This window comes from Heteronotia binoei, unplaced genomic scaffold (assembly GCF_032191835.1).
Source record: "Heteronotia binoei isolate CCM8104 ecotype False Entrance Well unplaced genomic scaffold, APGP_CSIRO_Hbin_v1 ptg000860l, whole genome shotgun sequence".
Lineage (NCBI taxonomy): Eukaryota > Metazoa > Chordata > Lepidosauria > Squamata > Gekkonidae > Heteronotia > Heteronotia binoei.
This window is the reverse complement of record NW_026800113.1, coordinates 252,080-277,556: the sequence shown is the minus strand read 5'-3', so window position 1 is coordinate 277,556 and position 25,477 is coordinate 252,080. Positions and strand designations below refer to the sequence as shown.

Here is a 25,477-nt window from a genome sequence, read left to right as displayed (position 1 = left end):
AAGGCAAACAGGCGTAAAAAACCTCAGCTTGAGACCCTGGAGAGCCATGAATGGGGATGTGGCTCAGTGGTAGAGCATCTGCAGAAGGTAAGCCGAAGGTCCCAGGTTCAATCCGCATCTCCCACTAAAAAGGGTCCAGGCAAATAGGTATGAAAAACCTCAGCTGGAGACCCTTGAGAGCCACAGTGGCTCAGTGGTAGAGCATCTACTTGGAAAGCAGAAGGTCCCCGGTTCAATCCCCAGCATCTCCAACTAAAAAGGGTCCAGGCAAGTAGGCGTGAAAAATCTCAGCTTGAGACCCTGGAGAGCCATGAATGGGGCTGTGCCTCAGTGGTAGAGCATCTGCTTGGGAAGCAGAAGGTCCCAGGTTCAATCCGCAGCATCTCCAACTCAAAAGGGTCCAGGCAAATAGGTGTGAAAAACCTCAGCTGGAGACCCTTGAGAGCCACAGGGCTCAATGGTAGAGCATCTGCTTGGAAAGCAGAAGGTCCTCGGTTCAATCCCCAGCAACTCCAACTAAAAAGGATCCAGGCAAATAGGTGTGAAAAACCTCAGCTGGAGACCCTGGAGAGCCGGTGCCAGTCTGAGTAGACAAGACTGACTTTGATGGACCCAGGGGGAAGTCTGATTCAGTAGAAGGCAGCTTCAGATGTTCTGTTATCAGGGGAGGGATGGTGGCTCAGTGGTAGAACATCTGCTTGGGAAGCAGAAGGTCCCCGGTTCAATCCCCGGCATCTCCAACTCAAAAGGGTCCAGGCAAGTAGGCGTGAAAAACCTCAGCTGGAGACCCTGGAGAGCCAATGAATGGGGCTGTGGCTCAGTGGTACAGCATCTGCTTGGGAAGCAGAAGGCCCCAGGTTCAATCCCGGGCATCTCCAACTGAAAAGGCTCCAGGGAAGTAGGTGTGAAAAACCTCAGCTTCAGACCCTGGAGAAAGAGCTGCTGCCAGTCTGAGTAGACAATACTTACTTTGATGGACCGAGGGGGGTCTGATTCAGTAGAAGGCAGCTTCAGATGTTCATATCATCGCATATTGCCCAGCCTGGCTGTCTCACATCATGATAAGACGTTATCCCATAGAGGTGGCAGATATTATTCCATTTTATAGCACAGGTGGCAGTGCTGGCAGGGGAGGCCGACCAGATCAAGAACAGACGCCTGCAGCCTCAACTAAAAGCCTGGCTGAACAGCTGTGCTTTACAGGCCCTACGGAAGGCTGATAAGCCAGGTAGGCCCCGGATTTCCTATTGGCCTCCAGTGGAACAGGCTTCCTCCTTGGGAGGTGGTGGGCTCTCCTTCCTTGGAGGTTTTTCAACAGAGGCTAGATGGCCACCTGACAGCGATGAGGATCCTGTGAATTTAGGTGGAGGTGTTTGTGAGTTTCCTGCATTGTGCAGGGGGTTGGACTAGATGACCCTGGGGTCCCTTTCAACTCTAATTCTAAGCTGGTCTTTGCATCTCTTAAGCACAAAACCTTTAATGCTCTTGGCTGTTGGTCTCTCTCAGAACTGCCCTAAACAAGCTCTGCAATATTTGTATCTGGGTTCAGATTTAAGGAACGAGTTTTGCTGCCACAGGACAATCTGACCGTCAAGAGATCGACTACCAAACATCCGGCCCTTAAACGAAACCAGTCTTCAAACAGCACAACTCCCATTCCAAGACGGACTCGGCAAGGGCGCAGACACGCTTGTACCTCCTGAAGGACGGCTCTTCTGTCCTCGTGACGAAGAGGAGATGGGAAGCCTAGGAGAGCAGATCGCTTGAGGGGTGTCCGCAGGGGTGAGCTGCCGACTAAAGCCATGATCCAGGATCAGGTCCAAATCTTCCTCATCGGCAAGCAAGGAGGCCTTCATGATCTGGAATCGAGAACAAAGCAAGCCCATCACAGGTCGTATTCCCAGAATCCCCATATTACGTGTTTTCCTGCAAGCATTTGACTGAGACAAGGATGTTTCTATAAGCACTTTCTGCTCTTAGTGCAGGGCCTACTGTAAACTCCAGGAGGATTGGCTACGTCAGGGGTGTGTGGCCTCACACGCAAAGAAGTTCCTGCTACAAAAAAGAAAAAGCCCTGGCTCCATTTACAAAAATGTGACCCTGTGGAGAAACGCCATCTTAGTCAATGTTGGTGCTTCTTTGGGAAGGAACTTGAAACTGCTAAGCAGGCTTCGGCCTAGCCTTCCCCTCACTCCCCCCCCTCCCTTCCAGAGCCAAACCAACAACTCTAGGGGGAAAGTCTCCTAGAGAGGCAGGAAGTTCTTTTGTTCTTGGCATGTGCTAGGCAGGAAGGGAAGTCAGTTCTCAGCTGCAGCTCGAAGGAAGAGGTTGCCAGTGGGAGAGCTCCTGCCTGTGCATGCGGCCTATTCAAAAGAGAATGAGGCCTCCAGGCAGTAAGACAAAGTAAGTCATCCAAAAGGGCAGGGCATGTTTAGACCAGGGCCAGCAGGATGCGTTTATAATCAACTTTTCTTTGTTATGCTGTGTCCTGTGCGGGTGCTGTGCTGTGCTAACTTTTTAAATGCAACTGTTTTTGTTTTGTTTTTCTTTCCCTTTCTTTTTCTCTTGTAAATAAATATTTTTTCTGTTTTAAATGCTGGCAGTCAAACTCTGTACCACATAGATCCCCAACCGCTTTAGACCACGCTGTGTTGAAAAGGGGGCTCCGGGGAAGGCATGCAGTTGGATAAGGTGCCAATCCTCCAGGGGTGCCCCAAAGAAGTGCTGAGGTCTCTGTGAAACCCAAGTGCAGGGTGGCAGAGGACCTTGAGGCCTGGCCTCATAGCTGGAGTGGGGGATTGGGAGTCCTGTTCCTCTCAATCTGAACCCCTAGACTGAGCAGGTGGTGGCAGCGAGCCCAAGGGGCAGGAGGAGAAATAGCTCCCTCCAGGAGTTGGCGACTCAACAGGGAGCTGACGGGACCGGGTCTGAAGGCAGAATCGGGCCGGTTCCGCCACAGACCCCCTACAACTTTCTGAACAATTCTTGGTTCAGTCCGCAAGGAATGAAAAGGAATCTGACCTCAGTTTCGCAAGGCTGTAAGACCCACCCACCGGCAAAAGAGTGTTGGGGCCACGTCCCTGAGGGCTGAAAGAAGCTGAAGGAACAGACCATGTACTTTTACCCTGTAGTTTCTACTGTGATTTACGCGCATCCTATCTGGATCCTATATTGCAACCCCTGAAGGGTAAATCTGATAAAAAATAAGCTCATTAGCCTCAAATAAGGCCGAAACCATCAAAGTGGTGGCAAACTTCCTTTGCTGTGCTTATAAGAGGAGAAGACTGTTTAGAATGCTTAATTAACCACCTTCCCACCCCGCTTCCTTGATTCGATACTGTTGCTGTTATGCCAACAGCATAACAGGGGAGGGACGGTGGCTCAGTGGTAGAGCATCTGCTTGGGAAGCAGAAGGTCCCAGGTTCAATCCCCGGCATCTCCAACTAAAAAGGGTCCAGGCAAATAGGTGTGAAAATCCTCAGCTTGAGACCCTGGAGAGCCGCTGCCAGTCTGAGAAGACAATACTGACTTGGATGGACCAAAGGTCTGATTCAGTATAAGGCAGCTTCATAGGTTCATGGGGGAGGGATGGTGGCACAGCGGTAGAGCATCTGCTTGGTAAGAAGGAGGTCCCAGGTTCAATCCCCGGCATCTCCAACTAAAAAGGGTCCAGGCAAGTAGGCGTGAAAAACCTCAGCTTGAGACCCTGGAGAGCCGCTGCCAGTCTGAGAAGACAAGACTGACTTTGATGGACCGAGGGTCTGATTCAGTAAAAGGCAGCTTCAGATGTTCAATAAAGGTTCTGTCGCTGTGGGGTGAGTGCAGACAGTCTGCAAGGAAGCCGGGGAGACACCCACCTGCAAAGTGTGAGGGTTGATTTCCAGGGAGGAGGCGATGTGCGTGGAGGCCGGCACGAGCTCCGGCTCCTCTCCCAGGCTCTCATCCGCAGCAGACTCGAGAGCAGCTTCCTGAGTGACGTCTGCCATGTCGCTGTCCAGCTCCACGGCCTTCCCCAGCTGTTCAACATCAGGGCTCTGGAGACACCAAGAGATGGGGGCAGGCCCAGGGCAAAGCAAAAGTCCCTCATCAGACCCCACAGAGCCCCGGTTCCTCCTCATGTCCCAACCCCAAAGAGGTGGCTGGGTTGACAGGGAAGCATTTGGGGACTGGACGCTGTGCTGATGTCACCGCGCCTAAACCGTATCCCGAAAAACCTTACCTTACCGATGCTCCCTCTAAGCTGCAGAGTCTGGTGAGCAAAAATTCTACCTCCTGAGCGACTGGCCTTAAAGCGGTGAGCTCCTGCATCAATTAGTGCAGGGGTGGCCAACGGTAGCCCTCCATATTTTTTATTGGCTTACAACTCCCATCAGCCCCAGCCAGCATGGCCAACGGCTGGGGCTGATGGGAGTTGTAGGCAAAAAAACATCGGGAGAGCTACCGTTGGCCACCCCTGAATTAGTGTGCTCTGGGGTCATCCTCCTGAGCTAAGACAAAAATTGGAGAGTCGGGAGGCTAAAAATCTGTGAGCGAGCTCATGCTCACTCAGCTCAGAGGGAACACTGGTCCCCACCAATGTTCCCTCTAAGCTGCAGCCTGGTGAGCAAAAATTCTACTTTGTGAGCTACTGGCATTAAAGCGGTGAGCTACTTCATACATTAGCTTGCTTTGGGGCCATTTTTTCCTAAGACAAAAATTTGTGAGCTAGAGGCTAAAAATCTGTGAGCTAGCTCACGCTCACTCAGCAGTAGAGGGACTCAGCTTAGAGGGAACACGGGTCAATACCCACTTCAACGGTTTTATGCCACATCCTGAATTCCAAGGGCTCCGAATGGATGAAAAAAAGCAGTTCGTGGGAAACCGAAGGACTGCAATTGTGGCATCCTATGTGGAACTCAGCACCTGACAGATGCGAAAAACTGACCTGGCCATCAGGTTTTGCTAGAAGAATAATTGCAGATTTCTACCCTGACCTTCTCTCTGAATCAGAATCTCAGAGTGGCTCACAATCTCCTATATGTTCTCCCCACACAACGGACACCCTGTGAGGTGGGTGGGGCTGAGAGAGCTCTGAGAGAAGCTGCCCTTTCAAGGACAACCTCTGCCAGAGCTACGGCTGACCCAAGGCCATTCCAGCAGCTGCAAGTGGAGAAGAACTGCAGATTTATACCCTGCCCTTCTCTCTGGATCAGAGTCTCAGAGCGGCTCACAATCTCCTATATCTTCACCCCCCACAGCAGACACCCTGTGAGGTAGGTGGGACTGAGAGGGCTCTGAAAGAAGCTGCCCTTTCAAGGTCAGCTCTGCCAGAGCTATGGCTGACCCAAGGCCATGCTAGCAGGTACAAGTGGAGGAGAGGGGAATCAAATCCCGTTCTCCCAGATAAGAGTCCGCACACTTAACCATCACACCAAATCGGCTAACATTATGTATGTAAAAGCAAAATAATGACCTAGACGGCCCGGGCTAGCCCTATCCCCTATCAGCCGAGTTAGTACCTGGATGGGAGCCCCCCAAGGAAGTCCAGGGCCGCCATGCAGAGGCAAGTAATGGCAACACACCTCTGTACTCCTGCCCTGCCCGGGATGGCCCAGGCTAGCCGGATCTCATCAGATCTCGGAAGCCAAACAAGGTCAGCCCGGCTGGATTTTTGGATGGGAGGCCACAGGGAAAGCTCAGGGTTGACAAGCATTGGCAGGAAATGCCAAATTGCTTCCGAACAACTCTTGCCTTAAAAACCCCGCGGGGCCACCACAGTTCGGCTGCAACCTGATCACGCTTTCTACCGATGCGGTTATGGATGCCTTCGTCAGCTGTCGTGGGCTTTTAAGCTGCCAGGAATCTCCTTCTCTTGTCGCCTCGCCTTTCTGTTCAACTGCCTTGGAATCTTGGCGGGGATCTTTGAATCCCAGCTCCCTCATTGCTTTAGAGAAAGGCTAGCCGGGCCAATGGGTTGCGAACGGACAACAGAATAGAGTCTTCATGAGCCAGTGGCCGAGGGGCTGCAGAAGATGAACACCCCTGGCTGTACTGCAGGGAGGCTGCGACTCCCCACTGCAAGGGAGAGAAGAAGACTGCAGATCTATACCCTGCCCTTCTCTCTGAATCAGAGACACAGAGCAGCTCACAATCTCCCACATCTTCTCTCCCCACAGCAGACACCCTGTCAGGTGGGTGGGCCTGAGAGGGCTTTCACAGCAGCTGCCCTTTCAAGGACAACTCCTGTGACAGCTCTGGCTGACCCGAGGCCATTCCAGCCTAGGTGGAGGAGTGGGGAATCAAACCCAGTTCTCCCAGATAAGAATCCATGCACTTAACCACTACACCAAACAGGCTCTCACACCAAAGTGGAGGAGTGGGGAATCAAACCCGGTTCTCCCAGATAAGAGAGCTCTGGCTGCCCAAGGCCATTCCAGCAGGTGCAAGTGGAGGAGTGGGGAATCAAAGGCCATTCCAGCAGCTGCAAGTGGAGGAGTGGGGAATCAAACCTGGTTCTCCCAGAGAAGAGAGCTCTGGCTGACCCAAGGCCATTCCAGCAGGTGCAAGTGGAGGAGTGGGGAATCAAACCCGGTTCTCCCAGATAAGAGAGCTCTGGCTGACCCAAGGCCATTCCAGCAGCTGCAAGTGGAGGAGTGGGGAATCAAACATGGTTCTCCCAGATAAGAGAGCACTGGCTGACCCAAGGCCATTCCAGCAGCTGCAAGTGTAGGAGTGGGGAATCAAACATGGTTCTCCCAGATAAGAGAGCTCTGGCTGACCCAATGCCAATCCAGCAGCTGCAAGTGGAGGAGTGGGGAATCAAACATGGTTCTCCCAGATAAGAGAGCTCTGGCTGACCCAAGTCCATTCCAGCAGGTGCAAGTGGAGGAGTGGGGAATCAAACCCGGTTCTCCCAGATAAGAGAGCTCTGGCTGACCCAAGGCCATTCCAGCAGCTGCAAGTAGAGGAGTGGGGAATCAAACCCGGTTCTCCCAGATAAGAGAGCTCTGGCTGACCCAAGGTCATTCCAGCAGCTGCAAGTGGAGAAGTGGGGAATCAAACCTGGTTCTCCCAGAGAAGAGAGCTCTGGCTGACCCAAGGCCATTCCAGCAGCTGCAAGTGGAGGAGTGGGGAATCAAACCCGGTTCTCCCAGATAAGAGAGCTCTGGCTGACCCAAGGCCAATCCAGCAGCTGCAAGTGGAGGAGTGGGGAATCAAACATGGTTCTCCCAGATAAGAGAGCTCTGGCTGACCCAAGGCCATTCCAGCAGCTGCAAGTGGAGGAGTGGGGAATCAAACATGGTTCTCCCAGATAAGAGAGCTCTGGCTGACCCAAGTCCATTCCAGCAGCTGCAAGTGGAGGAGTGGGGAATGAAACATGGTTCTCCCAGATAAGAGAGCTCTGGCTGACCCAAGGCCATTCCAGCAGCTGCAAGTGGAGGAGTGGGGAATGAAACATGGTTCTCCCAGATAAGAGAGCTCTGGCTGACCCAAGGCCATTCCAGCAGCTGCAAGTGGAGGAGTGGGGAATCAAACCCGGTTCTCCCAGATAAGAGAGCTCTGGCTGACCCAAGGCCATTCCAGCAGCTGCAAGTGGAGGAGTGGGGAATCAAACCCGGTTCTCCCTGATAAGAGAGCTCTGGCTGATCCAAGGCCATCCCAGCAGCTGCAAGTGGAGGAGTGGGGGAATCAAACCCGGTTCTCCCTGATAAGAGAGCTCTGGCTGACCCAAGGCCATTCCAGCAGCTGCAAGTGGAGGAGTGGGGGAATCAAACCCGGTTCTCCCTGATAAGAGAGCTCTGGCTGACCCAAGGCCATCCCAGCAGCTGCAAGTGGAGGAGTGGGGAATCAAACCCGGTTCTCCCAGATAAGAGAGCTCTGGCTGATCCAAGACCATTCCAGCAGGTGCAAGTGGAGGAGTGGGGGAATCAAACCCGGTTCTCCCAGATAAGAGAGCTCTGGCTGACCCAAGACCATTCCAGCAGGTGCAAGTGGAGGAGTGGGGGAATCAAACCCGGTTCTCCCAGATAAGAGAGCTCTGGCTGACCCAAGGCCATTCCAGCAGCTGCAAGTGGAGGAGTGGGGGAATCAAACCCGGTTCTCCCAGATAAGAGAGCTCTGGCTGATCCAAGGCCATTCCAGCAGCTGCAAGTAGAGGAGTGGGGAATCAAACCCGGTTCTCCCAGATAAGAGAGCTCTGGCTGACCCAAGGTCATTCCAGCAGCTGCAAGTGGAGAAGTGGGGAATCAAACCGGTTCTCCCAGATAAGAGAGCTCTGGCTGACCCAAGGCCATTCCAGCAGCTGCAAGTGGAGGAGTGGGGTATCAAACCCGGTTCTCCCAGATAAGAGAGCTCTGGCTGACCCAAGGTCATTCCAGCAGCTGCAAGTGGAGGAGTGGGGTATCAAACCCGGTTCTCCCAGATAAGAGAGCTCTGCCTGACCCAAGGCCATTCCAGCAGCTGCAAGTGGAGGAGTGGGGAATCAAACCCGGTTCTCCCAGATAAGAGAGCTCTGGCTGACCCAAGGCCATTCCAGCAGCTGCAAGTGGAGGAGTGGGGAATCAAACCCGGTTCTCCCAGATAAGAGAGCTCTGGCTGCCCAAGGCCATTCCAGCAGGTGCAAGTGGAGGAGTGGGGAATCAAAGGCCATTCCAGCAGCTGCAAGTGGAGGAGTGGGGAATCAAACCTGGTTCTCCCAGAGAAGAGAGCTCTGGCTGACCCAAGGCCATTCCAGCAGGTGCAAGTGGAGGAGTGGGGAATCAAACCCGGTTCTCCCAGATAAGAGAGCTCTGGCTGACCCAAGGCCATTCCAGCAGCTGCAAGTGGAGGAGTGGGGAATCAAACATGGTTCTCCCAGATAAGAGAGCACTGGCTGACCCAAGGCCATTCCAGCAGCTGCAAGTGTAGGAGTGGGGAATCAAACATGGTTCTCCCAGATAAGAGAGCTCTGGCTGACCCAATGCCAATCCAGCAGCTGCAAGTGGAGGAGTGGGGAATCAAACATGGTTCTCCCAGATAAGAGAGCTCTGGCTGACCCAAGTCCATTCCAGCAGGTGCAAGTGGAGGAGTGGGGAATCAAACCCGGTTCTCCCAGATAAGAGAGCTCTGGCTGACCCAAGGCCATTCCAGCAGCTGCAAGTAGAGGAGTGGGGAATCAAACCCGGTTCTCCCAGATAAGAGAGCTCTGGCTGACCCAAGGTCATTCCAGCAGCTGCAAGTGGAGAAGTGGGGAATCAAACCTGGTTCTCCCAGAGAAGAGAGCTCTGGCTGACCCAAGGCCATTCCAGCAGCTGCAAGTGGAGGAGTGGGGAATCAAACCCGGTTCTCCCAGATAAGAGAGCTCTGGCTGACCCAAGGCCAATCCAGCAGCTGCAAGTGGAGGAGTGGGGAATCAAACATGGTTCTCCCAGATAAGAGAGCTCTGGCTGACCCAAGGCCATTCCAGCAGCTGCAAGTGGAGGAGTGGGGAATCAAACATGGTTCTCCCAGATAAGAGAGCTCTGGCTGACCCAAGTCCATTCCAGCAGCTGCAAGTGGAGGAGTGGGGAATGAAACATGGTTCTCCCAGATAAGAGAGCTCTGGCTGACCCAAGGCCATTCCAGCAGCTGCAAGTGGAGGAGTGGGGAATGAAACATGGTTCTCCCAGATAAGAGAGCTCTGGCTGACCCAAGGCCATTCCAGCAGCTGCAAGTGGAGGAGTGGGGAATCAAACCCGGTTCTCCCAGATAAGAGAGCTCTGGCTGACCCAAGGCCATTCCAGCAGCTGCAAGTGGAGGAGTGGGGAATCAAACCCGGTTCTCCCTGATAAGAGAGCTCTGGCTGATCCAAGGCCATCCCAGCAGCTGCAAGTGGAGGAGTGGGGGAATCAAACCCGGTTCTCCCTGATAAGAGAGCTCTGGCTGACCCAAGGCCATTCCAGCAGCTGCAAGTGGAGGAGTGGGGGAATCAAACCCGGTTCTCCCTGATAAGAGAGCTCTGGCTGACCCAAGGCCATCCCAGCAGCTGCAAGTGGAGGAGTGGGGAATCAAACCCGGTTCTCCCAGATAAGAGAGCTCTGGCTGATCCAAGACCATTCCAGCAGGTGCAAGTGGAGGAGTGGGGGAATCAAACCCGGTTCTCCCAGATAAGAGAGCTCTGGCTGACCCAAGACCATTCCAGCAGGTGCAAGTGGAGGAGTGGGGGAATCAAACCCGGTTCTCCCAGATAAGAGAGCTCTGGCTGACCCAAGGCCATTCCAGCAGCTGCAAGTGGAGGAGTGGGGGAATCAAACCCGGTTCTCCCAGATAAGAGAGCTCTGGCTGATCCAAGGCCATTCCAGCAGCTGCAAGTAGAGGAGTGGGGAATCAAACCCGGTTCTCCCAGATAAGAGAGCTCTGGCTGACCCAAGGTCATTCCAGCAGCTGCAAGTGGAGAAGTGGGGAATCAAACCGGTTCTCCCAGATAAGAGAGCTCTGGCTGACCCAAGGCCATTCCAGCAGCTGCAAGTGGAGGAGTGGGGAATCAAACCCGGTTCTCCCAGATAAGAGAGCTCTGGCTGATCCAAGACCATTCCAGCAGGTGCAAGTGGAGGAGTGGGGGAATCAAACCCGGTTCTCCCAGATAAGAGAGCTCTGGCTGACCCAAGACCATTCCAGCAGGTGCAAGTGGAGGAGTGGGGGAATCAAACCCGGTTCTCCCAGATAAGAGAGCTCTGGCTGACCCAAGGCCATTCCAGCAGCTGCAAGTGGAGGAGTGGGGGAATCAAACCCGGTTCTCCCAGATAAGAGAGCTCTGGCTGATCCAAGGCCATTCCAGCAGCTGCAAGTAGAGGAGTGGGGAATCAAACCCGGTTCTCCCAGATAAGAGAGCTCTGGCTGACCCAAGGTCATTCCAGCAGCTGCAAGTGGAGAAGTGGGGAATCAAACCGGTTCTCCCAGATAAGAGAGCTCTGGCTGACCCAAGGCCATTCCAGCAGCTGCAAGTGGAGGAGTGGGGAATCACACCCGGTTCTCCCAGATAAGAGAGCTCTGACTGACCCAAGGCCATTCCAGCAGGTGCAAGTGGAGGAGTGGGGAATCACACCCGGTTCTCCCAGATAAGAGAGCTCTGACTGACCCAAGGCCATTCCAGCAGGTGCAAGTGGAGGAGTGGGGAATCACACCCGGTTCTCCCAGATAAGAGAGCTCTGACTGACCCAAGGCCATTCCAGCAGGTGCAAGTGGAGGAGTGGGGAATCAAACCCGGTTCTCCCAGATAAGAGAGCTCTGACTGACCCAAGGCCATTCCAGCAGGTGCAAGTGGAGGAGTGGGGAATCACACCCGGTTCTCCCAGATAAGAGAGCTCTGACTGACCCAAGGCCATTCCAGCAGGTGCAAGTGGAGGAGTGGGGAATCAAACCCGGTTCTCCCAGATAAGAGAGCTCTGACTGACCCAAGGCCATTCCAGCAGGTGCAAGTGGAGGAGTGGGGAATCACACCCGGTTCTCCCAGATAAGAGAGCTCTGACTGACCCAAGGCCATTCCAGCAGGTGCAAGTGGAGGAGTGGGGAATCACACCCGGTTCTCCCAGATAAGAGAGCTCTGACTGACCCAAGGCCATTCCAGCAGGTGCAAGTGGAGGAGTGGGGAATCAAACCGGTTCTCCCAGATAAGAGAGCTCTGGCTGACCCAAGGCCATCCCAGCAGCTGCAAGTGGAGGAGTCAGGAATCAAACCCGGTTCTCCCAGATAAGAGAGCTCTGACTGACCCAAGGCCATCCCAGCAGCTGCAAGTGGAGGAGTGGGGAATCAAACCTGGTTCTCCCAGATAAGAGAGCTCTGGGTGACCCAGGGCCATTCCAGCAGCTGCAAGTGGAGGAGTCAGGAATCAAACCCGGTTCTCCCAGATAAGAGAGCTCTGACTGACCCAAGGCCATCCCAGCAGCTGCAAGTGGAGGAGTGGGGAATCAAACCTGGTTCTCCCAGATAAGAGAGCTCTGGGTGACCCAGGGCCATTCCAGCAGCTGCAAGTGGAGGAGTCAGGAATCAAACCCGGTTCTCCCAGATAAGAGAGCTCTGGCTGACCCAAGGCCATTCCAGCAGCTGCAAGCGGAGGAGTGGGGAATCAAACCTGGTTCTCCCAGATAAGAGAGCTCTGGGTGACCCAGGGCCATTCCAGCAGCTGCAAGTGGAGGAGTGGGGAATCAAACCCGGTTCTCCCAGATAAGAGAGCTCTGGCTGACCCAAGGCCATTCCAGCAGCTGCAAGTGGAGGAGTGGGGAATCAAACCTGGTTCTCCCAGATAAGAGAGCTCTGGGTGACCCAGGGCCATTCCAGCAGCTGCAAGTGGAGGAGTCAGGAATCAAACCCGGTTCTCCCAGATAAGAGAGCTCTGGCTGACCCAAGGCCATTCCAGCAGCTGCAAGCGGAGGAGTGGGGAATCAAACCCGGTTCTCCCAGATAAGAGAGCTCTGGCTGACCCAAGGCCATTCCAGCAGCTGCAAGTGGAGGAGTGGGGAATCAAACCCGGTTCTCCCAGATAAGAGAGCTCTGGCTGACCCAAGGCCATTCCAGCAGCTGCAAGTGGAGGAGTGGGGAATCAAACCTGGTTCTCCCAGATAAGAGAGCTCTGGGTGACCCAGGGCCATTCCAGCAGCTGCAAGTGGAGGAGTGGGGAATCAAACCCGGTTCTCCCAGATAAGAGAGCTCTGGCTGACCCAAGGCCATTCCAGCAGCTGCAAGCGGAGGAGTGGGGAATCAAACCTGGTTCTCCCAGATAAGAGAGCTCTGGGTGACCCAGGGCCATTCCAGCAGCTGCAAGTGGAGGAGTCAGGAATCAAACCCGGTTCTCCCAGATAAGAGAGCTCTGGCTGACCCAAGGCCATTCCAGCAGCTGCAAGCGGAGGAGTGGGGAATCAAACCTGGTTCTCCCAGATAAGAGAGCTCTGGGTGACCCAGGGCCATTCCAGCAGCTGCAAGTGGAGGAGTCAGGAATCAAACCCGGTTCTCCCAGATAAGAGAGCTCTGGCTGACCCAAGGCCATTCCAGCAGCTGCAAGCGGAGGAGTGGGGAATCAAACCTGGTTCTCCCAGATAAGAGAGCTCTGGGTGACCCAGGGCCATTCCAGCAGCTGCAAGTGGAGGAGTGGGGAATCAAACCCGGTTCTCCCAGATAAGAGAGCTCTGGCTGACCCAAGGCCCTTCCAGCAGCTGCAAGCGGAGGAGTGGGGAATCAAACCCGGTTCTCCCAGATAAGAGAGCTCTGGCTGACCCAAGGCCCTTCCAGCAGCTGCAAGCGGAGGAGTGGGGAATCAAACCCGGTTCTCCCAGATAAGAGAGCTCTGGGTGACCCAGGGCCATTCCAGCAGCTGCAAGTGGAGGAGTGGGGAATCAAACCCGGTTCTCCCAGATAAGAGAGCTCTGGGTGACCCAGGGCCATTCCAGCAGCTGCAAGTGGAGGAGTGGGGAATCAAACCCGGTTCTCCCAGATAAGAGAGCTCTGGCTGACCCAAGGCCATTCCAGCAGCTGCAAGCGGAGGAGTGGGGAATCAAACCCGGTTCTCCCAGATAAGAGAGCTCTGGCTGACCCAAGGCCATTCCAGCAGGTGCAAGGGGAGGAGTGGGGAATCAAACCTGGTTCTCCCAGATAAGAGAGCTCTGGGTGACCCAGGGCCATTCCAGCAGCTGCAAGTGGAGGAGTGGGGAATCAAACCCGGTTCTCCCAGATAAGAGAGCTCTGGCTGACCCAAGGCCCTTCCAGCAGCTGCAAGTGGAGGAGTGGGGAATCAAACCCGGTTCTCCCAGATAAGAGTCCACACACTTAACCACTACATTAAACTGGCTCTCCAGGAAGACCAGCTGGCTCCAACCACTGGCCACAGAAGAAGCAAAACGCCCAAACTTCCTCTGTCTCCCTGTCAGAAAAAATTCAGCTGCGACAGTGCCTTGGGAAGAATACTCTGCTCTCAACTGGGCTACTGAAGCAAGGGCTATATGGGGGGAAGGGGAAGCTGGTGATATTTTTTGCAAACTGTCTTAAAAAGGTAAAGGAAAGGTCCCCTGTGCAAGCATGAGTCGTTTCCAACTCTGGGGTGACGTTGCATCATGATGTTTTCACAGCGGACTTTTTACGGGGTGGTTTGCCATTGCCTTCCCCAGTCATCCACGCTTTCCCCCCAGCAAGCTGGGGACTCATTTTACGGACCTCGGAAGGATGGAAGGCCGAGTCAACCTCGAGCCGGCTACCTGAACCCAGCTTCCGCCGGGATCGAACTCAGGTCGTGAGCAGAGAGCTTGGACTGCAGTACTGCAGCTTTACCACTCTGCGCCACAGGGCTCTTTGCAAGCTGTCTTGGAAAGGTATAAATCCGTCAGATAAAGAACACGGGGATTCCATGGCATAAACTTTTCCAGTACAAACAGCCAGCCACCTTCAACCAACTGTCAATCTTCAGCCTCAGCCAAAAAGGAGTGCTGGTTTTTGCACCCTGCTTCCCTCTACCTTCAGGAGTCTCAAAGTGGCTTCCTTTCCCCTCCCCACAACAGGCACCTTGCAAGGCAGGTGGGGCTGAGAGAGTCCGGAGAGAACTGTGAGCAGCCCAAGGTCCCCCAACAGGCTCCAGGTGTCAAGTCTGTCTGTAACTCTGGCTCAGTCAGAGAGCATTCTGGGTAGAACCAAAGTATATTCAATTGCTGCTAGCTCGTACCTTCCCTACCCCTCCCTTCCTGTAGTGAGTGTCCTTGCTTTGAAATGGAAAGATGTGAAAGTCTTATCTGTGCCTTCTCAGGCCTGGCTCTCAGAAGGAAGTCAGGAGCTGCTATGATCAAGGCCACTCAAGCCTGAGAACGAATTGGTAACATCAATGTGTGAAAGTGCCCTGCATAATCCTCCCCCTTAGGAATCCCTTTGAAGTGTCCCATATATGCAATGCATTTACAGGTTATTCTTTAGTCTTTCAATGCTGGCCTAGCCTCAAGTATCAGTATCAATAAAATAGTTTCTTTGTATCAACAACATCCTTATTGAATCTGCCGGCTTGACATCAGGTGGAGGAGGAATGAGGAATCAAACCCAGATTAGAGTGCACAGCTCTTAACCACTACACCATGATGACTCTTTGCACAGGAACTGGTGTATGCTTCTGTCCTTTGACCCCTGCCAGTCTGGTTTCCGCCCGGGCCATGGGACGGAGACGGTGCTGGTCGCCCTGGTGGATGACCTTCAGCAGCATCTGGATCAAGGCGGCTCGGCGGTGCTGATGCTGTTAGACCTATCGGCAGCGTTCGATACGGTCGACCATCGGCTCCTGGCGTGCCGCCTTGCCGACGCAGGGATTCAGGGGCTGGCCTTGCAATGGCTTTCCTCTTTCCTTGACGGTAGGGGACAAAGGGTGGCGATTGGGGAGGAACTGTCCCGGAGACACACGCTTGATTGCGGAGTGCCTCAAGGGGCAGTACTTTCCCCGATGTTATTTAACATCTATATGCGCCCCCTTGCCCAGATTGCCCGAGGGTATGGGCTGGGTTGTCATCAATATGCCGATGACACCCAGCTCTATCTGCTTATGGACGGCCGGCCCGCCTGCGCCCCAGAAAATTTGGACCGGGCGTTACAGGCAGTGGCTAGGTGGCTTAGGCTGAGTGGGCTGAAGCTGAATCCGGCGAAGACAGAGGTCCTTTGCTTGGGTCGCTGCGGCCCGGGAGGGGAAATCCCCCTGCCAGTTTTTGACGGCGCGCCGCTGACAGCGGCGAGCAGGGTCAAGAGCTTGGGGGTACTATTGGAGCCTTCACTGACGATGGAGGCTCAGACAGCAGCCACTGCCAAGTCCGCATTCTTTCATCTTAGGCGGGCGAGGCAACTGGCCCCCTTCCTGGAACGCGACGACCTAGCAACAGTGATCCATGCTACGGTCACCTCGAGGTTGGACTACTGTAATGCCCTCTACATGGGGCTACCCTTGTGCCGGACCCGGAAACTGCAGTTAGTGCAGAATGCCGCTGCCCGGCTGCTACTAGGGCTCCCAAGATGGGAGCACATACGGTCGGGGCTCCGGGACCTGCACTGGCTGCCAGTAATATTCCGAGTCCAGTACAAGGTGTTGGTCATTACCTTTAAAGCCCTATATGGCCTAGGACCTGCCTACCTGAGGGACCGTCTCTCCCCACATGTTCCCCAGAGAGTACTACGATCGGGTTCACAAAACCTGCTGGTAATCCCCGGGCCAAAGGAGGCCCGTCTAAAGGCCACCAGGGACTGGGCCTTCTCAATAACGGCACCTTACTGGTGGAACCAGCTGCTGGAGGAGGTGCGGGCCCTGCGGGACCTAGGGCAGTTCCGCAGGGCCTGTAAGACAGCCCTCTTCCGGCAGGCCTATAACACCTAACTGACAATGAGAAAACCTTTTGGATGGAACAAAAAATGTACTTGCAGACCGCGTGTTTTATTTTATCTCTGTTTTATTAATTATGGTTTTAACTGTATTATGTAAATGTTTTTTAAATTGAATCTATGTAAATTACAATGTTGTAAGCCGCCCTGAGACACTTCGGTGAGAAGGGCGGGATATAAGTTCAAATATAAATATATAAATAAATAAATAAATAATGCAGCAAAGCAGAATGAAGTGCGATTTAGGAATCCACCGGCTCCAATCTCCTCTCCGCCACAACCTCAAAAGATGGCCTTAGGCATGCCCCTCGGAGCCCTGGCGTGCGACAAGGGCACAAAGAGTTATACTTGGAAGGGAGAGTCTCTCTACATTCTGCCAGGAAGCCTGCTGAGTGACCCTGGGCCCTCCACTCTCTCTCTCTCAGCTGAGTCAACCTTACAGGGTTGTTGGAAGGATAAAACTGGGAAGGGAAGACCACATGCGCCAGCTGGAACTCCTCACCAGAACAGCAGGAGAAAAAGACAGGCAGGTTGTGGGGATAACACTGGGGCTGCTTTGCAGGGCTGACTGAGAGGATCACTACAACAGAGTATGGCAGGGGTGGCCGATGGTAGCTCTCCAGATGTTTTTTTGCCTACAACTCCCATCAGCCCCAGCCAGCATGCTGGGGGTAGGCAAAAAACATCTGTAGGAAAAAACATCTGGAGAGCTACCGTCGGCCACCCCTGGAGTATGGAAAGCAGCGTCCCCCCCCCACACAAAGTCCCACCACCAGCCCAGTTTCAGAAGCTCTTCTTTAAAGGCATCTTGCAAGGAAGTTATTCTCAGAGCCTGATTTAAGTAGGATGCCAGCCGGCACACAAGAAAACAACACGGGACTCTGGACTGAGATGCCTCAGCCACTTGTGCAAAGCAGCCGGGTCCCTCTGCCCGCACAGCACTTGGCCTGGGGGCAAAGTGGCCACTGGACACTCGCCAGCTGCTTTACCCAAGTGGCCAAGGCCTTCCGCAGCCCCACGGGAGGGAGCTCCTGCACCACCAGCACCCCTCCCACAGCACGACTGAGGGGACATCCCCTTCTATTAACCGCCCCCCCCCCCATCAGCAAAGTATTTATCTTTATGGAAAGTGGGGGAGGGGACGGGAAACAGAGACCATCTGAGAAGCTGGTTAAAGTTCAGCAACACCCCTCTCCCCCAACAGCTCATTTCTTATGGGCAGCGATACCCACGAACCCCTAGGCCAGGGGGGGCCAAACTTGCTTAATGTAAGAGCCCTACAGAATAAACATCAGACGTTTGAGAGCCACAAGAAAGAGAGGGAGGGAAGGAGAGAGGCAAGGAGGGAGAAAGGGAGGGAGGAAGGAAGGGAGGAAGGAAGGAAGGAAGGGAAGGAAGGAAGGAAGGAAGGAAGGAAGGAAGGAAGGAAGGAAGGAAGGAAGGAAGGAAGGAAGGAGGAAGGAAGGAAGGAAGGAAGGAAGGAAGGAAGGAAGGAAGGAAGGAAGGAAGGAAGGAAGGAAGGAAGGAAGGAAGGAGGGGAGGGGAGGGGAGGGAGAAAGGGAAGGAAGGAAGGGAGGGAAAGAAGTAGGGGAGGGAGAAAGGGAAGGAAGGAAGGGAGGGAGAAAGGGAGGGAAGGAGGGGAGGGAGGGAGGGAAGGAAGGAAGGAAGGGAGGGAAGGAGGGGAGGGAAGGAAGAGAGGGAAGGGTTGAAAGAAAGCAATTTTAACTTTAAATGCATTCTCCAAGCCACCACCTGACTTGGCTTGGCAAAGTGGTTTAAAGAGAAGTGCCTTCTCCAAGCCAGCTGATGAAGCAGTGGGGGCTTTGAGAGCCACACAATATGTATGAAAGCGCCACATGTGGCTCCCGACCTGCCGTTTGGCCACCTCTGCCCTAGGTGATCCCTCCTGAAAGGAGTGCCCCTGGTTTTTGTCCATCCTTCTTCTCTACCTGGGAGGTGGGCGCTGGCTTCCTGTTCAGGGCCCCTTGCTGGGACTGGCCCAGCGGGGGGGCCTGGGCCGTTTTAAGCTTCTTCGCCTCCACTTTGGACAGGGGCTCTTCCTCCTCTTCTTCGGAATCCTGCAGGCCATATTTGGAGAAGTGCCCAACCTGCATGGAGACATAAGCCACGGTTAGAATGATTAAGGGCAACTAGAATGATTCAAGGATTGGAACACTTTCCCTATGAAAAAAGGTTAAAACACTTGGGGCTCTTTAGAGGTTTACAAGATTATGCATGGGATAGAGAAGCTAGGAAAAAAAGTCCTTTTCTCCCTTTCTCACAATACAAGAATTCGTGGGCATTCGATGAAATTGCTGAGCAGTCGAGTTAGAATGGATAAAAGGAAGTCCTTCTTCACCCAAAGGGTGATTAACATGTGGAATTCACTGCCACAGGAGGTGGTGGCGTCCACAAGCATAGCCAGCTTCAAGAGGGGCTTGGATTAACATATGGAGCAGAGGTCCATCAGTGGCTCTTAGCCACAGTGTATTGGAACTCTCTATCTGGGGCAGTGATGCTCTCTATTCTGGGAGCTGAGGGGGGGCACAGTGGGAGAGCTTTTAGTGTCCTGGCCCCCACTGATGGACCTCCTGATGGCATCGGAGTTTTTTGGCCACTGTGTGACACAGAGTGTTGGACTGGATGGGCCATTGGCCTGATCCAACATGGCTTCTCTTATATCCGGGGCAGTGATGCTCTGTATTCTTGTTGCTTGGGGGGGCACAGTAGGAGGGCTTCTAGTGTCCTGGCCCCACTGATGGACCTCCTGATGGCACTATGGTTTTTTTGGCCGCTGTGTGACACAGTGTGTTGTACTGGATGGGCCACTGGCCTGATCCAATATGGCTTCTCTTATGTTCTTATGTGACACAGAGTGTTGGACTGGAGGGGCCATTGGCCTGATCCAATATGGCTTCTCTTATGTGACACAGAGTGTTGGACTGGAGGGGCCACTGGCCTGATCCAACAGGGCTTCTCTTATGTTCTTATGTGACACAGAGTGTTGGACTGGAGGGGCCATTGGCCTGATCCAATATGGCTTCTCTTATGTTCTTATGTGACACAGAGTGTTGGACTGGAGGGGCCATTGGCCTGATCCAATATGGCTTCTCTTATGTTCTTATGTGACACAGAGTGTTGGACTGGAGGGGCCACTGGCCTGATCCAACAGGGCTTCTTTTATGTTCTTATGTGACACAGAGTGTTGGACTGGAGGGGCCACTGGCCTGATCCAACAGGGCTTCTCTTATGTGACACAGAGTGTTGGACTGGAGGGGCCACTGGCCTGATCCAACAGGGCTTCTCTTATGTGACACAGAGTGTTGGACTGGAGAGGCCACTGGCCTGATCCAACAGGGCTTCTCTTATGTTCTTATGTGACACAGAGTGTTGGACTGGAGGGGCCACTGGCCTGATCCAACAGGGCTTCTCTTATGTGACGCAGAGTGTTGGACTGGAGGGGCCACTGGCCTGATCCAACAGGGCTTCTCTTATGTGACACAGAGTGTTGGACTGGAGGGGCCACTGGCCTGATCCAACAGGGCTTCTCTTATGTGACACAGAGTGTTGGACTGGAGGGGCCACTGGCCTGATCCAACGTGGCTTCTCTAATGTTCATACATTCATCAAAGCCGTTCTCCTTTAGGGAGGGCCTGCAAGGCTGCCGGCTGGTGTTACCTTGAATACCCACGAGCCTGTCTCTGGGCGGTACTCCTTGAACTGGGCACCCTGTTTCCGAGAGACAGCCTCCAGCCTGCCCTCGTAGTTCATCTCCATCAGGCGCTCGGGGCTCTTGATCAAGGCTCGGGAGGTTTTGTCGGTCGGCCAAACGCCATCCAACGTGACTTCGGCTCGCCTGTGAGAACAAAGAACAGGGTTTGAGGCCTGAGACGTGAGCATGCCAGTGGCAGTGCCCACAATTCCAAGGAAGTGAGCCAACATTCCACTGCACTTAAACACCCGATTCACCTGTTGAGGCCTTCCCCGATGGGCGGCTTTAGCTCGTCGTTAGGATAGACGATCACCTCTTTCCTGCGGATGTGCACGATGTCGTCGAGGTCCAGATTAGTTAGACTGACTTCTCCTTCGAAGTAGATGGAGCCGTAGCCTGGTGGAGACAACCGAGACTGTCATGAACATAGGAAGCTGCCTTCTACTGAATCAGACCACCCTTAGTCCATCAAAATCAGTCTTGTCTCCTCAGACTGGCAGCGGCTCTCCAGGCTCTCTTGCTGAGACTTTTCATGCCTACTTGCCTGGACCTTTTTTAGTTGGAGATGCCGGGAGTTGAACCTGGGACCTTCTGCTTCCCAAGCAGATGCTCTGCCACTGAGCCACAGCCCCATTCATGGCTCTCCGGGGTCTCCAGCTGAGGTTCTTCATGCCTACTTGCCTGGACCCTTTTTAGTTGGAGATGCCGGGGATTGAACCTGGGACCTTCTGCTTACCAAGCAGATGCTCTGCCACTGAGCCACAGCCCCATTCATGGCTCTCCAGGGTCTCCAGCTGAGGTATTTCACGCCTACTTGCCTGGACCCTTTTTAGTTGGAGATGCCGGGGATTGAACCTGGGACCTCCTGCTTACCAAGCAGATGCTCTACCACTGAGCCACAGCCCCATTCATGGCTCTCCAGGGTCTCCAGCTGAGGTTCTTCATGTCTACTTGCCTGGACCCTTTTCAGTTGGAGATGCCGGGGATTGAACCTGGGACCTTCTGCTTCCCAAGCAGATGCTCTACCACTGAGCCACAGCCCCATTCATGGCTCTCCAGGGTCTCCAGCTGAGGTTCTTCATGCCTACTTGCCTGGACCCTTTTCAGTTGGAGATGCCGGGGATTGAACCTGGGACCTTCTGCTTACCAAGCAGATGCTCTACCACTGAGCTACAGCCCCATTCATGGCTCTCCAGGGTCTCCAGCTGAGGTATTTCACGCCTACTTGCCTGGACCCTTTTTAGTTGGAGATGCCGGGGATTGAACCTTGGACCTCCTGCTTACCAAGCAGATGCTCTACCACTGAGCCACAGCCCCATTCATGGCTCTCCAGGGTCTCCTACTTGCCTGGACCCTTTTTAGTTGGAGATGCCGGGGATTGAACCTGGGACCTCCTGCTTACCAAGCAGATGCTCTACCACTGAGCCACAGCCCCATTCATGGCTCTCCAGGGTCTCCAGCTGAGGTTCTTCATGCCTACTTGCCTGGACCCTTTTTAGTTGGAGATGCCGGGGATTGAACCTGGGACCTCCTGCTTACCAAGCAGATGCTCTACCACTGAGCCACAGCCCCATTCATGGCTCTCCAGGGTCTCCAGCTGAGGTTCTTCATGCCTACTTGCCTGGACCCTTTTTAGTTGGAGATGCCGGGGATTGAACCTGGGACCTCCTGCTTACCAAGCAGATGCTCTACCACTGAGCCACAGCCCCATTCATGGCTCTCCATGGTCTCCAGCTGAGGTTCTTCATGCCTACTTGCCTGGACCCTTTTTAGTTGGAGATGCCGGGGATTGAACCTGGGACCTTCTGCTTACCAAGCAGATGCTCTACCACTGAGCCACCATCCCTCCCCTTGAGCCACCATCTCTCTCCTGTCAAACCTGGCTGCTAAGGGAAGCAAATATGGTGGAAGTTCATTGGTCAGAGGATACTCCCTGCGCACCCCCAACGGTAACAGAAATGTGGATGTTCATCCTTGGAGAGATTTATTTATTTTATCAAATTTATATCCCACCCTCTCCTAATAGGCTCAGGGCGGCTAACAAGTTAAAAACTACACAGAATATTAAAAAAACCCAAACAGAATATACAATAAAAGCAATTCCATACACATTGCACCATGAGAGTCAACGACTAGAAAACGCATCCAGCGGAGAGCATGAGGCTCTGCACGCCACGAGAACCCACGGCACAGACTCTGGGAACGACAAAACCTTCTGAGACTCAATGTACCTCTCCAAAACAAAAGGTAGGTTCGAAAAGAAGTGCTGGGTTGACCGTAGGTGCCAGGTGATGTTGGACTGGGGGGAGGGGGCGGGCAGACTGTAAAACGTTTTAAATCAGGGCTATCCAATATGGCGCCCACAGGTGCCACGACACCCAGCACCTTTCGTGGCAAAGGAGGGCTTTTGTCTAGTGAAGCTCCTGAGAAGACACTGGACATTTGACTGACTGCTCTTATTCCCAAAAGCGCTGTTTTACAGCAGCTGCCACCACAGCACAAGAACCTCCACTGCTTGACGTCAGGGGCCTCTCTATCTGCGGGACCGCCTTTCTCCGCGTGTTCCCCAGAGAGCACTGCGTTCAGGCACAAAAAATCTATTGTCCATCCCTGGACCAAAGGAGGCTAGGCCGCGGCTGACGCGAGCTAGGGCCTTCTCGGCAGCAGCACCAGAACTGTGGAATGCTCTCCCGGAGGCCATAAGGGCCCTGCGGGATCTCTCTATTTTCCGCAGGGCCTCTAAGACCGACCTGTTTCGACAGGCCCTTGAGATCTAACCGGGAGAGAGCTGCCCCCTTACATCGTTACAGAGTACCGCTTGTATTATATTGTAGTGATACGGCACCATGGAATTTTTTTTTAAATTTTAAATTGTAATTATCTTTTCTTGGTTTCAATCTGTAAAAATGAATGTTGTCAGCCGCCCTGAGTCCGCTTGTGGAGAGGGCTGGATAGAAATGTAAAGCAATAAATAAATAGATGATCGACTGAAGTCCCATCCAGGGTGGGCAGCCGTGTCGGTCTGAAGCAATAGAACAAAGCAGGAGTCCAGCAGCACCTTGAAGACCGACAAAGTTTTATTCGGAATGAAAGCTTAACAGTAGACTCCTGCATGACTGAAGGTGAGTGGCGGCGGCCATTTTGTAGCTGGCTCCGCCTCCTGCGGAAGCCATTTTGTAACTGCGCCCATCACACTGCGGCAGAACTCCAACGATGCTTTCAGGCTCCAAAAGGTCGGGGGCCCCCCGGCTTTTAAAAGTTCAAACCAGCCGCATGAATTGCTCCTGGAAGGAAAAGTCAACTAGCGCAAATAACCGAAGACTTGGGAGTTCTATACGAACAGGATCCAGTCAGCAGACAAATTACTGCATCTCCTACAGACCTGAAGCTTTCGTGTTACTTTTCAAGGTGGTATTTATTTAGAGCAGGGGGGGGGGCCAAACCTGCTTAACATAAGAGTTGCATAGAAAAATGTCAGATATTTGAGAGCCGTGAGCATAAGACGTGAATGTCAGATGCTTGAGAACTGGGAGGGAGCGGGGGAGGGAAGAAGGAAGGAAAGAAACTTTAAATGCACTCTCTAAGCTGCTGGCTGGCTTCGCTTGGAGAAGTGGCTTACAGGGAGAAATGCCTTCTCCAAGCCAGCAGATTGGGTGAGGGGGAGTTCAAGTGTCACACAATATGTGTGAAAGAGCCACATGTGGCTCCTGAGCCACAGTTTGGTCACCCAATTTAGGGAATGCATAAGGCTGCTGTTCCCAGAGTCACAGAATTGGAAGGGACCTCCAGGGTGATCTAGTCCAACCTCCTGCACAGTGCAGGAAATTCACAAATTCTTCTTTACACACACACGCGCCCAGTAACCCCTACTCCACGCACAGAAGATGGCAACAACAACAATTTTTAAAAGCCCCTCAAGTCCCGCTCGAGTAGCACACAGAGGGCATCAATGGCGCAGCACCTAAAGACAGAGCCCTCAGCTTCCCATTCATGCAGAAGAGAATTTGCCCGTACCTTCGGACAGCTGGCAGCAGAAGCGCACGCAACCCCCCCCCCTCACCTTTACGGCCTATGGTGTGTGGAGAAACGCCATCTGAGAGTGTTGGTGCTTCATCCAAAAAGGCAGGGATCAGTAAATCCATTCAGCCGGCTTTGTAGCCTTCCCCTCCCTCCCCCCCCCCTCCCTTCCAGAGCCAAACCAACAACGCTAGGGGGAAAGCCTCCTAGAGAGGCAGGAAGGGCTGTTGTTCTTGCCATGTGTTAGGCAGGAAGAGAGGCCAGAGTTGGAAGCCAGCGCTCGAGCGAGCATGTGGTGAGCAATGGAGGCTCCTGCCGGGGAGGCCCCCCAGGCAGGCAGACTAAGTAAGTAATTCAAAAAGGGCAGGGCATGTTTAGATCAGGGCCAACCGGATGCGTTTATAATCAACTTTTCTTTGTTATGCTGTTTGCTGTGCTGTGCTGGGCTGTGTTAACTTTTTAAAGGCAACTGTTTTTGTTTTGCTTTTCTTCCCCTATATTTTTCTCTTTTAAATAAATGTTTTTTCTGTTTTAAATACTGGCAGTCAATCTCTGTACCACCTAGATCCCCAGACCGCTTTAGACCACGCTGGTTTTGAGAAGGGGGCCCCGGGGAAGGGGGAAGGCATGCAGTTGGATAAGGTGCCAATCCTCCAGGGGTTCCCCAAAGAAGCGCTGAGGTCTCTGTGAAACCCAAGTGCAGGGTGGCAGAGGACCTTGAGGCCTGGCCTCACAGCCGAGGTGGGGGGATTGGGAGTCCTGTTCCTCTCAATCTGAACCCCGGGACTGAGCAGGTGGTGGCAGCGCGCCCAAGGGGCAGGAGGAGACATAGCTCCCTCCAGGAGTTGGCGACTCCATAGGGAGCTGACGGGACCGGGTCTGAAGGCAGAATCGGGCCGGTTCCGTCACACTTGGCGGCAGCGGTGGGATAAGAACAAACAGAGAACTTGATTGGCCAGGCATTTTTGCTTTTTGATACGTGCAAGCACCCAGAGGAAGCAACAGCGGTTTTGTTTTCTTTTCGGGTCAACTGGAGTAGGGAAAGTTTAGCTAGTTAGGATGGAGCGTGCTAAGAAACTGGAAATCCTGAAGATGACAAAGCCACAGCTCCAGGAAGAGTGCGCAAAGCAAGAGCTGGAGTGTGACAACCTGACTGTAGTAGATATGCAAGTCCTCCTGTTGGAGCATCTTGAGCATGCAGGGGCACCTGCAAAAGTGGCCCCCACCCAGTCAGAAGCAACCTTGCGGCTACAGTTGGAACTGGCAAGAATGCGTATCGAGGCGGAACGAGAGAGAGAGGAACGACAAGCAGAGAGGGATGCAGTCCGCAGACGGGAGGAACGAGAGAGAGAGGAACGACAAGCAGAGAGGGATGCAGTCCGCAGACTGGAGGAACGAGAGAGAGAGGAAAGACAAGCAGAGATC

The 25,477-nt window shown here is 53.6% G+C and overlaps 1 protein-coding gene across 1 annotated transcript in view; it reads right to left on the bottom strand.

Moving 5' to 3' along the window:
* Positions 1-25,477, bottom strand: part of NUP98 (nucleoporin 98 and 96 precursor) — a 117,166-nt gene that overhangs the window by 18,968 nt on the left and 72,721 nt on the right. Inside the window, exons 17-21 of the mRNA XM_060263763.1 lie at positions 20,293-20,431; positions 20,002-20,179; positions 18,273-18,431; positions 3,858-4,034; positions 1,697-1,859 (exon numbers count right to left, since the gene is read on the bottom strand). Coding sequence (XP_060119746.1) covers positions 1,697-1,859; positions 3,858-4,034; positions 18,273-18,431; positions 20,002-20,179; positions 20,293-20,431 — 816 coding nt within the window. The remainder of the gene's footprint in view (positions 1-1,696; positions 1,860-3,857; positions 4,035-18,272; positions 18,432-20,001; positions 20,180-20,292; positions 20,432-25,477) is intronic.